Source organism: Sturnira hondurensis, unplaced genomic scaffold (genome assembly GCF_014824575.4).
Source record: "Sturnira hondurensis isolate 20B ecotype Veracruz unplaced genomic scaffold, ASM1482457v3 Scaffold0002840, whole genome shotgun sequence".
NCBI classification, from domain to species: Eukaryota; Metazoa; Chordata; class Mammalia; order Chiroptera; family Phyllostomidae; genus Sturnira; species Sturnira hondurensis.
The window spans coordinates 31,114,523-31,130,314 of record NW_028075471.1 but is presented as its reverse complement, the minus strand read 5'-3'; the positions used below and the strand labels follow the sequence as shown (position 1 = coordinate 31,130,314).

The window sequence follows — 15,792 nt, the reverse complement described above, 5'->3', positions numbered from 1 at the left end:
GAGGGCCTGAGCCTGGGGAGCCCAGCTCCAGCCACAGTCCCCACATTCACCCTGCGGTGTTTTCATGCCTGCTTTTGAACTTCAAAGGAACAGCGAAGCAAAAATAAACAAATTACAGTAGCATTAGAGCTACTGTGTAAACAATAAAGTCCAGGCATTGTAACAGCCGGTGATGGGGGTGGGGATTGGGGATTACAAACATGTACACCGTCAAAATTTTATTCTTCTGTTTTCACCATGTTTGTATTGTTGTTCACGGCAAAGGAGTGTCGTGACACACACACCAACTTCTTTGTGCCCTGGATCTGTTACTCAGATGTGACATGTAATTGGCAACCTTCACAGCCATGTATGGAGTACCTATTGAGCGCCTATTGTGTGCAAGCCATCACTGAGAACACAAAGGCTGGCCAGACAAGGATTCAGCCCCCCTGGAAGCTTTTCATGGAGTAGGAGGATAAAGTACATTCCAAAATTAACAGTAAAACAAGACAGAGCATCTGCCAATTGGGAAGTAGAGAAAGCACAATGGGAATTCAACAGGAGAGCTGCCGTCTGGCTTGGAGACCAGGGAAGATTCTCCTGGAAGGTGCCTTTCATTGGAACCTCACAATACAGAGGGTGCCAGGCAGGGAGGATTCAGGATAGGGCTGAAGCTGCCAGTCTCAGGTGGGGTGGGGACAGTGAGAAGGGGTTGCATTTGTGAAGGAGAGGACAGGAAGTAAGTTTGGACAGGGAAGGCGGGAAGACTTTAAATGCTAAGTTGGCATGAGAGCTAAAGCCAATTGGAATTTCCAGCCCTAAACAGACCAAATTATCAACACAATGTCTTTCATCTCGTAAGTCTTTTAATATTGGAAGAAAAAAAAGGTATAAATGTCTTAAAAATTCTTTTCGAACAGAGTTAAGATCTTTGTAGCACCTATATGCCCCTTTCCCATCGGCAAATAGACATTACCTAGCATTAATGCCATATGTGAATGAGTAAAATATGTGAGCTATTTTTTAATGTTTCTTTTGGAGAAATGTTTTGGGAAGTCCACAGACAGGTTCCTGAGCCTGCGGAGAAGGGGGTTAGCATCTTGTTTCAGCCACCTCCTGCCCACTTACTGATATTAAACACTTGCCAGGAGTGGCAAGAACTTTACACCTCTGAATCCAGGGAAAAGATAGTAGTAAGCAATCAGCCTGCTGAGTTTTCCCCACTGGTTATGGCTTTAACAATCCAGGTTGCAGATCAACCTTCAGATGTCAGTTCTGAACCTAGAGCTGTTCCCGTGTTCTTCAAAGTAATGGACTTCAGAGTTGCCACCCACCCCTGCCCACGTGCTAAGTCTCCCCAGTCATCCCGTTTCTTTTTAGGAATTATGTTAGTTATTTTTATGTCCTTCTTCTGGCCTTTGGACCCAGTGGAAAGACCTTAGTCTGTCTTATTCTACATCTGCACATCACAGGGGCTTTGCCTTCACAGCCTGCAGCCCCTTTTTCCTGTCTCTTTGTCTGTCAGTTAGGGGCAATAAAAATACCCACTTCACAGGGCCACACTGTACTTTCTCTAACTAACAGCTCTATAAAGGTAACGATTGTCACCCAGACTGCAGAAATAGAACCTGGCATCCCTTTGTGAGACTTCTGAGATGAGTAATGAAACCCGTTGCTCCTTTTGGGCCAAGAAAGATATTAACATTGGGCTGAAGAGTACACATTTCCCTCTCATAGAACAAGTCACTGCTGATTGTTTCTCTCCAGATGCAATGGAGAAAGCAAAACTGCAAACTGTGGGTTCAGCCGAAGCTTTATGTCAGGTGCACTGTGGCTTTACAATTATCAACTCATTTAACCTTCACAACATCTTACATGAGGGGACTTTGGTTGCAGGTGGAGGACTCAGGCTCAGTGGGTGTACGTAATTTGCTCAAGATCACATGGTTAATAAGGGGCAGAACCAGAGTATGAAACCAGATGCTGTCTTCTTTAAAACACAGATGGTGACAACCAGGGGACAGCCAAGTTACACTGTTGGCCATCTAAAGATCTGGAAGGACACATCGATTTCTTGTCAAATGAGTAGATGTTGTCTTTGATCAGAAGAACTCTGGGAAAATAGGCAGTTCCATTCTGATGGAGAGGTCAAGGTTGGCTCCAGCTTAGGTTGCATCAGAGCTGCATGGCACAGAAGGAGGAAAGATGGGGGGACAGTGAATGGGGGTCAGGAAGAATCAGTCCAAAGCGACTGGAGTGTGTGCATGAGCCCCCAACTATTCACCAAGCTGCATTAAAAAGAGAGAGGGGGGGGAGCCTTATTGGGAAAATAGACTGGGATGGCATCCTGGAGGGAATTTTTAAAAAATACTTTAAATCAACTAGAAAATGTGACATGGGTGCATAGTGTGATTATTCAACGTTCATTATTCACTGCGCGTTAGGTGCTTGGTTCACCTGACCCCCTAGGTCTGGCTGCTGCTGTTCCTGTGTCACTCCTAATCATTTCTAAACTGACTATGTCCTTTTAACCATATTTTTAAACATTGAACTTCCCCAATGTGAACACTCTCCACTTTGCTACATAATGAGAGTACTTTCATTCCTTTAATGTTTGCTTTTTCCTTTGATCTAACAATTTCTGTTCAAATTTCACAGTTTTCTGTTGCTTCAGGATTGAAAGAACCCATTACCCTGCTGGGAGCTTGAAATAGACTTAAAAAAAATCTACATGGTATTTCCTCCCAGTGAAATTAATTTAGGTTTAAATACAGGGGGGAAGGAACACACCTCGTGCTCCAGTCTCTGTCTTGCTTGCACACCTGAGCAGCTTCTCAGCCTGAAAAGCACAGTTAGACCTGTGGAGAGCCAGCCTTCTGTCCTTTGTGCAGATTCTTTGCAAGACAAAGTCAAAGAACCTCTTTCTCTTTAACACCCCGCTTTGTGTGGGCATGATGACATATTTGGACCATCTCTATTTCTCTGAAGGCCAACCTCAAATGCCCCATGGATCCGTCGCACACTGCCCATGGCTGGGGTACTTAAGTGCAGCTGGATTATTTTGCTGGGTGTTTTGAGGGTGTTTTACAAAACTTACCTTCTTGCAGGGCTGGGACCATCAGCTCCAGAGCAACAAAGGACAATTTGAAGGGGAGTGGAAGGAACGCTCCACAGTCGCTTGGCATCCCAGGCCCCCTTCTGTCTAACAACGTGTCCTTAGTGGCCCTGCCTGCGCCCGCCCTCTTCCACCGCGGCCCGCTCGTTGCTCTCCTCAGGCTGGCCAGGCACAGAAAGCCCCAACACCTTCCCCGCCCCCCTCACTGCCAGTCGCTTTCAAACCCTTGGAGCGGCGCTGCACGCTCGTCCCGCGTCCCGCGGCGGCCTTCGCAGCACGCAGGGACCCCGCTCCTCGGTTCAGTGTCCTCCCAACCGCGGCACGCAGTCTTCCCCTCCAGCCCCGACGCAGGAGCTGTCAAGCTCGCCGCAGCTGAACCAGCCCCCGAACTCCCGCGTCTCCACTCCTTCCTTTGTGTGCGCGCGAGCGGAGTTGGGGCGGAGGGAAAAGGGGGAGGTCGCTCTGTCTGTCTGTCTCCCGCCGGCTTTGCCCGGGCTGCTTCAAGTGCCTCTGGGAAGGCAGGAGCCTAGGGGAGGGTACGGGTAGCTGGCGGGGTGACTTGGGGACGCCCCGGAGCCCTGGTCCCGGCGGTGCTCTGCGAAGTGCTAATCACAGCTGGGGCTCTGCTGGAGTCACTATCGGTCCGCTCTGCCCGCCCCTTGGCCTCCCTCCGCTCCCACCTACCTACCGCCCAACACCCGGAGAAAAGCGGTGCAAAGGCGCGGAGAGGGACGGAAACCACAAATAAATAGCGGCGGCAGCAGCGCGTCATCTGGCGGAGCAGGAAGTGCAGGCAGAGTCCAGAGGCTGGTGCTTTCTGCGCGTCCCCAGGACTTTGCCATGGGCTGGGGGCCGCGGAGGCTGAGAGCGGCCGGGCGAGGGCAGCGGTGGCTGCGTCCGCACCAGGGCTGAGCGAGCAGCGACGCGCGGGGCGCGCGGAGATGGCAGCGTCCAGCAACTCCAGCCTGTCCGGCTCCTCGGTGTCCTCCGGTGAGTTTCAGCCTGTCGGGCGCGGTTGCTGCGCTGGGTCTCTCGCCCGCGCCCCACGATGGATAGAACCTACCTGTGGCCGCCCTGCCCGCTCTGTCAGAGTGACAGCAGGCGTCCGGCGTGACACTTGTTTTGTTTGCCAGCACCCTCGGTGCCCACACCACCTCCGTGCCTGGCATCTGACAGTACAGAGGTGCGAGAGCGGTGGCGCCCTTAGTGTGTGGACACGGGCGTTCTGGGGATTCGGGGAACAGCACGGAAAAGCGAAAGGAGCAGGGCAGGCTCGCACTTTCTGGCGCAGCTGGAACGGGGGCTGGCGGGGCGTGAGAGCTTGGGGTGACGTTGGGCGCCCCGACCCGCTTGCAATGATGTTCCACTACGCTGGATGCCCAAATTCAAGGCAAAGGGGAGCAAACCCTCGCTTCTCGCAGACTTGATTTTCTTTGTTTGTTTCAGAAATTAGTTCCGTGGAGAGACAGTCTTGGGGCATGGGTTTGAGATGGAAGTGATGAAGGAATTGTGTCCTTCTGCTCCTGGTTGAAGCCGGTTAGGGGACGGAGGGTTGAGCCCAGCCTCTGACAATTTGCCTGGTTATACAAGTGTGTGTGTGTGTGTGTGTGTGTGTGTGTGTGTGTGTGTGTGAGAGAGAGAGAGAGAGAGAGAGAGAGATTGAGAGAGAGAGATTGAGAGATTGAGATTGATTGATTTTCCCTGTGTGGCCTCCTGGAATACGCTCTGTAATTTCACTTTCCAGGCATACATTTCCCACCCACCCCCAAGTGCAACTGAGCAAAGGAAGGCTTTCTTTCAGCTTTTCTACGGTTGATCAGATGGTCTAATTGAAGAAAAAAAAATTACTAATGAACCTGAAGGAGCAGGAATCAATAGAAGCACCCCCACTGGTTTCTGAGTATGACAGGTTTCTAATCACAGTGATGCATGAGGTAGAATTCTTTTACCTCTTTGGTCACTGAAAACTTTAATGACAAACCTTCAAGGGATATCTGATAAGACATTTAGTGTGGTGTACAGTATTCAGAGCTCTTGAAGTCCTAATGGAACCACTCAGTATATTAATATTGTATTAATTCCTATTGTGTATTATTTTTTATCACCCAAAATTAAACTCAAAGAAAGAAACCCCTTGTTGGAGACACTGGACAGCCAGCCAGGCATTCAGGAACCGTATCTGTGGATGCGTGAGTAATTAAATCATAAATGCAAGGTGAATCTGACGGCAGTGCCATTGTGATGTGGCATGAGAGGATCACTTGAAAGCCATCTGTTATCTTTTTTGGCAGGTGGAGTTCCAGGGAAACGGCACTTCCTTGCTCCATCACTGCCAAGCAGCCAAGAGCTCAGTGCTGTTAGATGTGCAGATAGTTCAAGTTTCTTGTAGTAGCAGCCAGTGGGACAGAACAGTCATATCTTATTAAGAACAGCAACAAGTTGACCGCCTGTGGTTTTAATTCTGAGAACTCAGCAAATGCTGCAGCTTATTTTTAGCATGCTCAACCCACGGCTGCTGCTTTTCGATTCATTCTGGTTGACTAACATTGAATTTGAAATACAGTGATGTTGGCTCACGATTAGCATGTGGTTATCCCTCTCATCAAACTTCCCGCTTGGAAAATCAACTCAAGAGGTAGAGGTGGCTAAAGGAGAGAAGGGTGGAGAAAGGGCCAGACGGCAGGCGTTTCACATGATTCACTGATGGCATGAATTACAGGTGATGTGGCATCTGAGTTTTCAGACCTAGGTGTCGCGTAAGAAACCTCCTTGAAAAGCCTAAGTCAGCCTTAGGAAGAACATGTGGATTTGAAGCAGCAGTGCTTACAGGTTTTACATGATGGTAATTGCTTTGCAGACAGGCTGGAGATGCTTGTGATGGTTCTCTTTCTTGCTCATTTACCACTGTTTTAAATCCTAATGGAAATGGAAGAAATATGTGAAAGCTGCAATTCAAAGAGCGGGCATGGGTATATTACTTGATGTGAGTCACCCTGGGCAGGCGCTCATATTGTCTATTTCACCAATTAATAGGCACTTTGTCTCGAAAAATAATGAGAACTGTAGTTCTCTTTTTAAACACACTTCTCAAGGTGTGAATCATGAATAATTCAGATGACACGAGCAATTCACACCTGCGAGAGGTGTTGGGCAGGAAAGAATAGAGCCTGTTTGTGGTGGCAGCTGGGTTCTCCCAGGCAAAGGTCAGAATCTGAGCAGAGGGCACTCCATCAACCAATCACCATTGCTGAGGGCCTACTATGTACCAGGCGGTAAGTCATAAACCACAGCTTCAAGAAGGGTGAGCTTGAAAAACAGTTTTGGGGTTCCTCCTACTCTGAAGGCCTGTGCTTACTGTCCCTGAGTTCTGGTTCCACCACTAACCAGTTGGGTAACTTGGGGTGAATTATTTAACTTCTTTAAACCTTGATTTTCCACAAATGAGGCAAATGCTAATCATAGGACCTGCTTCTTAGGAGTATTATTGGGATTAAATGAGATGATGTATGTAGAGCATTTGACACAGGGCATGACACCTAAGTACTTGATGTGAATAAACTTTGCTTTTTGGAGGAATGAAAAAAAAAAGGCAGTCACTGGCTCAGACTTTAGGTGCAGAAATAAGTCCAACACACATAAAATCTGCCTCTTACAGTGCATGCTATAGTTGATTGTGAGTTTTGGGCTTCATTAAACAAGCATTTATTAAGTGTCTTTTAGGTTTCAGGCACAGCCCCAAGTGTTGGGAATGAAAAGGTGGATCAAGATCCTCACCTTCCAGCAGTGGGGTGGGCAGCCCATATCAGTCTGTGTTCCAACTGGACTCGATGAAGAACGTGGAGGAGAGAGCAGGGGAAAGAGGATGACCTCAGTTTGGAGGGGTCAGTGGAGGTGACCTATGATTCAGCCTTGAAGAATGAGTAGGATTTTTCCAGAAAGCAGAAAAAGGGGAAGGCATTTCAGGAAGAGGAAAGAGCTCAGGCAAGGGCCTGGAGATGAAGTTCATGACCTAGTTTTCAACTTCCTTTCTTAGGGCTATTGATCCCCCCCCCCCGCCCCCCACCCAGCAATTCCCCATCTCTGCACAGTTATGCTTATAGGGCCACAAGCAGCTCGATGCATAGAGCTGCCAGGTCACTCCCCGCTGCTGCTGATGTAGGGGGCTTCCTTTCGATTCAGAGACCAGTGGGTTTAATGACACAGCTTTGGACACCTTAGGACATATTTGGACAATCAAGCACTGTTGGTTCTGTAGTGACCAGCCTAGGGGGAGGTGAACCCGAACAACACGGGTCAACCCAAGTAGCTGTGGAAGCTTGAGGTTCATCTGTGTTTGCACAAAAAGTAAAGATCTAATCATTTTTTTAGCATTCAGCCCCCAATCTGACTTTCCTGAGAATAGGTTCACACTTGCCACTGTTGAACGCATCACGCACGTGTGTCATTTTGTCTGTCTTAGCAAGCGAGACACAACAAATGAAACAATCAGGTTAAAATTAATTTTGAAATACATATTTGGAGAACTCTTTAAAAATTTCCTTCTGGAATATTCAATTATGTGCACAAGAAATTGCTTTGCCTTTGTTTTAATGGTAACTGCTGGTAATTAAATTTCACAATCACCTAGATTGGCAGGAAGGTTTGATTACCTTTATTTTTAGTCCCTATTTTTAAGCCTTTAATCTAGCCTGTGATTATACTCTGAAGTAAACTGTGGTTGATTTGCAAAATAGTTTTTTTAATCATTATGGGTTATAGTTGCTTTTATAATTGAAATAAGAACTTTGTGCATGTAGTGATGCAGTGGCCAAATGGATAATTGCACAAAGAAAACAACACAAGTAAAGTAATAAGTAAAGAAGCTATGAGATGTTTTCTAGTAATTGGACTGGATAAAAAATAAATAAATATTAAAGGGACCTCCAGATAAGAAGTTGTTAAGATTTTGAGAACATAAACACACTGTATTATAGAATTGAAATCAAGATAGACTTTTAAAATTAAAATGCAAATAAAAAGGGTAAAAATCAGTATTATGTGCAGTTATCAAAACTTACGTGGGGAAAGAACATTCCTGAATGGACTGAAGGAGTTACTCTCCCAGAGTCTATGCAACAATAATGTGGGCTAGGAAAATACAGTTGTCACTCAGTATCCACTGGGGATGGGTTCCAAGATCCCCTTGGGTACCAACTCAAGGATGCTCAGTCCCTCATATAAAATGGCATAGATCCACACATACTCCACATCCATGGATACAGAGGCCTGGCTGTAATGCATGGGTGTTGATCCTAGAGATGATAAATAGGAATTTTTATTCCTTATTATCGGAGGGTCACAACTGGTGACATACACAAACCTTCATATTTCCAGATGCAGAAGGTAAAACGGAAGTATAAAACTGCTCCCAGGACTTACGTATGTGTAGTCAGAATTTCCAGGTATCTGACACTACAAAACAGGGTGTCTTTGCTGAATGAAACAGAGGAATCTTCTTCTGGACATTGGGATTCTCCAGAAATACTCAGTTATGTGTCAAAGCCATTTCTTTACCTTTGTTTTAGTGATACCTGCTGGTAATTTAATATCATAATCACCTCAAGTGGCCAGAAGATTTGATTACCAAGAAAAAAATGTGATTTCAATCAAAAACTCAAATAAGAAAAATCACAGAGCTAACAGGAACCCCCGAGAGAAATCATTCCCTCAGATGCACAGTGTTGTTCTTTGCTGTCTTCCCAGGGACCTTTCCCTGTCTCCTTTTAACTCACTCGAGTTTCGCTATCCATTTGAGGGAACCCAGGGGAACCCAAGGACAGAGAATCAGAGGAGAGGAGAGGTCTGTCTTAAACATGACAGCATGTCTATAGTGTCTGCCAAGGGCCCCCTGACCTGTGCACTTTCGCAAACATGCCCCCCACTGCCACCAACCCTGTGGAGTGCTTTGAATGGCCCTGTCACTTGGTCAGCTTTTAGCGGGCACGGAAAGCGGGTACCTTCCGAGGCCGGTCTGTGCAGGGTCGAACTGGATGCTAGGTTTTCTGAGCTGCCGCGTGGGGTCCGGCCCCAGCGCCAGTCCTGCTGGGGGCCCCCTGTTGTTCTGTGGGGTCTCCCATTATTGGACAACAGTAAAAATAACCACATGCTATGCTGGGAAAACCTTTACGTGAGCTATGTCACACTGGCATGTTCTGGAAAAGAGTTTTCTGCCAGAAAATCGAGATTTCTTCCAACTAGATATAAAGAAAGAGCTGTGGACTTAGTGATGAACATATGATTAATAGTATCTACCAACCACCCACCAATAATTTACCTTTAATGCATATATTTGCATTCATATGTCACTTAATTTCTAAAATGAACGGCTTTCCTTCCTTCCTACCATCCTTCCTTCCTTCTTTTCTTTTTCCCCTCTTTCCTTTGGTCTCGCCTCCCTCCTTCCCTTTCTCTCTTACTTTTCTCACCTGTTATTATGTTGGTCACATGTCTATTTAGAGATTTTTTTAAAAAACATAAATCCTGCACCTGGTCTATTTACTATTAATAGTTTCCAAATCTCCAAAGCACCTTCTGGCTTCTCCTTCCTTCTTCTCAATGAGAGAGGAAGCCGACAGTCAGTTTCTCGCGTGGCTTCCGGTCAGAGGGTTCAGGTGGATGCTTGAGACTCTGGTGTAGCTGGTTGGTGTGATAAAACACACTCATGTGTCTCAAAGTTACTAACAAACCTGAGGTTTATTTAAAGTCTCCATGGCTAGAGGGGAACCCAGTCAGGAATGTGCTGGCCCCACACGCGTCTGCTCCGCCGCAGGGCCCCTGTGGCTGTCTGCTGGGGTAGGAGGCTGAGGACCTGGCACGTGCGCACTGCCAAGTGTTGATCAAACTTTTCAACTGTGCACCCAGGGAGAGCCATCCACCAGCTGCTTGTGCGAAGAGCCTGCTTTGCCCTCATTTATGATTATTCGGACATCTTTGTGGGGGCCATTCTTTGACGTAGCCTTTACTGTAGGGTCTCATCACAGCACGGCCTGGCTTCAATGATATGGCCCATCAAACTCACCCACCTGCAGCCCACTCACCATAGAACCTCAGCAGTGTACAGTGTTCTTGTAAATCATTCAACGTCTAAGTTCCCATAGACACTCTCTAATAAAGGTGTACAGTGAATAGCCTTACTTAAAATGCTGTGATCACCTCACAGGCCTGAGGTTCAGGCCTGCAGCTGAGATATCCCCATCACACTGTGCAGGCGGCCCATCACCCCTTGCCTTGGCGGGCCTGTTGGGGAAAGCACTTCTCCAAGAGTAGAAGCTGGATGCCAGGAGTGGCCTGGCAGGATCAGCTAGGTCTGTGGAAACAGTTTGCTTCCTTGAGCTGGTGAGCAATCCTGTGTTCTGAAATGCATCTTCACCAGAGGTCGCAGTAAGAGTCAGAAGAAGGTCTGGACATGTAAGCCTTTAGCCAGAGCATTGACTCCCTTTTTTTTGGCCTTTGAACCTTCAGAGCCTGCAAACCCTTAACCAGGGCCCTTGAGCCCTTAACCAAGGCTCCCATACCCTCAACACAGGCACTTACACCAGACCCTTTGCCAAGCCCTGCAACCAGCAAGCTGTGTGGTCTCGGGTGAAATTAGCCTCTCTGAGCCTCAGACACCTCTGCAAACTGCGGTGTGACAGCCTGGTTCCCGGGGTAGACATGAGTGTTAACAGATGTGATGGCAGTGTGGCTTCCCGCAGACCTGACCTTCATGTCCCCTCATGGATGCCGCCACTCTGCCTTTCCTCCCTTCTTCCCTGAACATCTCTGAGCCCCAGCACACTTGGCTATAAACCAGAAACAGCCATATCTGACAAATTTATTCCACAGGGTTGCCATTCTTGAAGCACTGTTTGTGAAAATACTTACAAACTGTGAAAGCGACTAGCAGTACTGAATGGCTGCTTCGTGTCATTCTGTTGACATCACTGCATGTAATTCTCACACTGTTTCTCTGAGGTAGACATTATATCCTGTTTGGCAAACAAAGAAATAGGTTCAGAGAGGCCACAGGGCTTGGATTTGAGGTGTTAAGAACAATATCTTCTTCATTTCAAAGACTGTTCTTTTCCTTCCTAAGGGGTTAGTTTGTTTCTTTCTCTGTTGTGAAAATTTTTGACATCAAAGTTGAAGGCTGAGCTAAATGTTCATGGTTAACAGAGAAAACACAGTCATGTAGTTGTGCTGAGGGCCAGGAGTTATTCAGATCCTCACTCAGCCTGACCGAGGCTTATTCTCTCTGGTGTTGTGAACTGGGAGGTGTTGCCAAGTCATTACTCTGCCCAGAGAACACCTAGGTCAGTGGACTTGTGGGAAACTGTACTTCGCCATATTGCCAGGTGAAGGGTGCCTGGGTGTTCGTTGTACTGCTCTTTTTATTTTAAGATTTTATTTATTTTTAAAGAGAGGGGAAAGGAGGAAGAAAGAGAGGGAGTGATACACTGATATGAGAAAGAAACATTGATCGGCTGCTTTTCGCACATGCCCTGACCGGGGACCGAAACTGCAACCTAGGTATGTGCCCAGACCAGGAATTGAACTGGCGGCTTTTCACGTTGTAGGATGATGCCCAACCAACTGAACCACACCAGTCAGGGATGCACTGTTCTTGCAGTGAAAATTTTACTGAAAATTGCCTAAATGAAAGAAAAAACACCAGGAGGAAAAGCATGTGGTAATACTTTGCATTCAGTGGATTATCTTCACTGGAGTTTGAATAGGACTCCATTGTGGGTGAGCACACAGAGTCTTGCTATCACCACAGAAAGCTCCCAGATTCCAAGTTTTCAGGCAGTGGAGCATATGTTTTTTAGCTCCCACGCGGAAAAGTAAAGGAACCAAAATTGTGGAAGGAGTTCAGATAGACCTCACACAGCTCCTACCTGAGAATTATTTTCCTCCCGAGCTGGACTGACTTTTACATTTCCTCGTCGGGTTAGTGTGAGGAGGGACCTTGGTGGTTGCTGAGCAGATTCCAACATCGTGTAAGTGAGAGATTCAGGGCCCAGGGAACCCCAGGCACTGGCCAGAGTTGCTCAGCTGGCCCATGGTGGGGCTACGGCTGGACTCATGTGCTAGGACCCACGCTCTCAGGACATCAATTCTCCATTTCTCTTCCTCGCTCACCCAACAGAGGAGCATCATCCTCCGAGAATTTCTTGCAGACGTTTTTCCTGTCTGACTTCATAGAGGCTGCTCTGCTTCATTATTTAGTATCTTTAAAAAAAAACACAAGTCACAAAGTGCTTTGTATTTTAAATGGGCCTTACATCTCGAGGCTGCTGTGCCAACGGGCGGCACACAGACTCCGGCAACCTAGGGCCTGCTGTTCTACCTATTTTTAGCAGTGCTGTTCAGTAGGGTAGCCACTAGCCACATGTAGCCATTTCAGTCTAAATTTAAACAGTTCAGTTAGTTTCTCAACGGCCGTAGACACATTTCAAGTGCTCACGTGTACCTGTGGCTAGCGGCTGCTACATCAGACCATCAGAAATAGAACGTTTCCATTGTTTTGCAGAAGGCTCTCTGGTGTACTGGGTTAGTAGTTCTAAGACTGGGAACTTACTGGTGTAAAATTAGTACACTAAGGATGGGAAATTTGATAGAATGTTCTCCCATTCCTGTGTTTGCTCCTCATGCTGCTTAGGTTATATTTTACTAATTTTGAAAATCAGCTTTTCTCTTATGAAAGTAATTTTTCATAACTTTGAGGGAAACTGTGGAATGACAGCTGGAGGGTGCAGTTGGGGCGAGGAATTAAAATGTTCATAAACTTTCCTAGCCCTGAAGTTTGACTCAAGCTTTAAAAAGGGGTCTGTAGTTTCTCTAACGGTGGCCCCATTTGTTTTTGAAATGACCCCCAGTGAGTTGTAATTTCACCCTCAAAGTGGAAAAAGTGCCCACATCCAGAAGAAGTTTGGATCTTATCATTGCATCTCTTCCAAAACATCATAAAGAAAATAGGAAAACTGTGAATGTGTGGACTGGGGTTACTAGGGGCATATCCGTGCCGTATGCTTTGAGAGAGATCTTCTCCCAACTTGGCCATCGGCAAATCCTTGGTCTCAAAGTCTTTTGCTCCTGCCAAAGGCCCACATATGGGGCAAAGCAAATGCACACTGCTTTTAGAAAATAAAGTTAGCACTTGGAATTTCAGCACTTTTAATTGGGGGAAAATGCATGCAAATAAGATGCAAGAACGTGACAGTTCCCAAGAAAAGGAAGCTGCATCCTCCTTGAACTTCTGTTGCCATCCACAAGTGCAACAAAAAATTTGGAAAGGTAAGAGGTGTCTCTAACGTATCGAGCAACTGTTGAGAAAGAGGTGCATACCGAGGCCATTGGACTCAGACACCAGGGTCGTCAGAGGACTGTGGCATGCATGGCGTGTTCACTATTGCCATAACTCATATCACTCATACAGTTAGGGCAGTTCGAATCACAGAATCACTTGGCTGGCACCCTTATGCAATTCTGTCTCATCTAAGGCCCAGTCCCTTATTTCACGGTGCCCCGTTGTTGCCCTCTGTACCCTCGGTCCCAGCAGACTGCTATTCTTCATGGCAGCAGGACCTAGCATTTCCTTATGATTTCAGTTAATGCCACACAAACATCCTGAAGTGTTTTTCTTACGTATTTTGCTGCCAAAGAATAAACCTGAGGGATCAATGTTAGGACGTCAAGTAGACAGGAAGCAAGGCCTGCAGTTTTGTGCATGAATCTTTTGTAGCATCTCCCAGGGTGTGGGGGCTGCAACATTGAACTACAAGGGGCTGCTTCTCCAGCCCTGGGCCTGCACTGTCCAGTATGGTAGCCTGATGGGCCACGAAGCCCTTGAAGCGTGGGGAGTCCAAGCCGAGATGTGCCGCAGGGTAAAACACACACCAGAGTCGAAGACTTAGTACAAAACAAAAAGACAATTCCAAATATTACATTGACTCTATGTTGAAATGAAAACATTTTTGGATAGTAGGGTAAAGAAAATTAATTAAAAATTCATTTCACTTCTTCAAACATGTTTAATGTAGCTATTAGAAATATTTGAAATTATCTACATGACTCATATTATATTTGCATTCCAGAGCACTGGTCTGGACGACCCCAGTGAGAATGCTCTAGCCTTTATCACAGACTCCATCACACGTAACTGCTGATTCATCGACCAGTGGCTCCCACGGTTGCGGCAATGTCCACTCTCCTGGCCAGAAACTTACCCTCCCTCTCCTGAGGTCCAGCTCAGCCCCACCTCCCGGGTCCCTGTTTGTTTTAGGCTCAGGCATCGGGAGCTGTCTGTCATTTTATTGGGTCTATATAAGGAAGTCAAAATGAAATACTATACAGAGGGACTGGTTGGTGCTTTGATCAGATTCTTACTTACGTAGGCTTTCTGCTTTGTTTTGGGTTTTTGCTTCACCATAATTCTAGACTTTTTATATTTACTTGTTAGATTTATGTACACCCTTCCCTCCAAAGAAATACTACAATCCTGCAATGCCTCAAAGTCAGAAAGAGAAGCTGAGAGTAAGGAGCTCATTTTTCTCTTGATCTGTGCAGAGAATTTCTGTGTGGCAGTCTTTGCATGGAGGCTTCTTGACATGAATATGTGTATATGTAGACACACACATATGTGTTTGTGTGCAGACATACATGTGTCTGTTTTTGTGTGTTTCTATGTATATGTAAGCACAGAATGCAGAAGTGGATTAGGTTTCAAACAGAAGTTATTTCTAACCAAATATATTACGTATGAATTAATACCAAGGGAAATGAAAAGTCAAGCCCAGCATTTCTTTTAGTAATAAAAGAATTCATTTGGGATTGTGCTAATGATATGTAGATATTAATACACATAATTTGGCTGCCTAATATTGATTTAAGTTGCTCATTCAAATTCACTTTATTATAGGAAAAATTAGCCATTCTGTTTTACAGTGTTTGTCCCTGCAGACAGTGAGACCGTTAAACTGTGGTTATTAGGTAAATAATACTATTTTGCTGACTTCCATATGCAAAGAGAACATCATTACGTCTCCTTCAGGAAGTGCCCTGTGAGTTGTTGGTCTCTGGCTGAGACCTGCTGAGTGGAAGCCAGCTGTCCTCTGTTCTCTCCCCAGCCGGGTGATCAAGGTCCAGGGCCGAAGGTGCTCTCAGCGACTGGGGCACATTTTTCTACTATGTGACGTTAATGTGCCTGAGGGTTGAACTTTGTCCACATGAGAGCCCCATGCTTGTTTCAAGCAACCAAACAACCCACACACCCTTTTTCCTTAAAAATATGAATTCTTTCTCGGAGGAAAATGCAGTTCCTGGTGACTTTGTAAACTCTTTTGATAGAGCATCAGATTCAGATCAGGAACATAACCACAGAAAATCCTAGGCAGGTACAAACAGAAGACAGGACTTTGAATTAGACAATGTAGTTTGTTTCAAGAACATAGTAATTGCCACAGTACCCATTTGGTTCTATATTCCAACCTCAGGAATAGCACTAAGGGGTATTTTGTAAAAATGCACAGCTGCCTGTCAGGAAGAGGCACCCAGCACACCTTTATTTTTCATAAACTGCTGAGTGTAACTCTGTCATTCAGGAATTCATGGAAATGTGTTTCCGAGTCCACATGTTGTTTGAGCTGGTGCCCTGTCTTTGGGTATTAAGTTCCATT

The 15,792-nt window shown here is 46.1% G+C and overlaps 1 protein-coding gene across 1 annotated transcript in view; it reads left to right on the top strand.

The window, feature by feature from the left end:
- The first annotated feature begins 4,018 nt into the window (after nucleotides 1–4,018).
- CHN2 (chimerin 2) overlaps nucleotides 4,019–15,792 on the top strand; it is a 261,880-nt gene continuing 250,106 nt past the window's right edge. Inside the window, exon 1 of the mRNA XM_037041231.1 lies at nucleotides 4,019–4,087. Coding sequence (XP_036897126.1) covers nucleotides 4,039–4,087 — 49 coding nt within the window. The 5' untranslated portion in view covers nucleotides 4,019–4,038. The remainder of the gene's footprint in view (nucleotides 4,088–15,792) is intronic.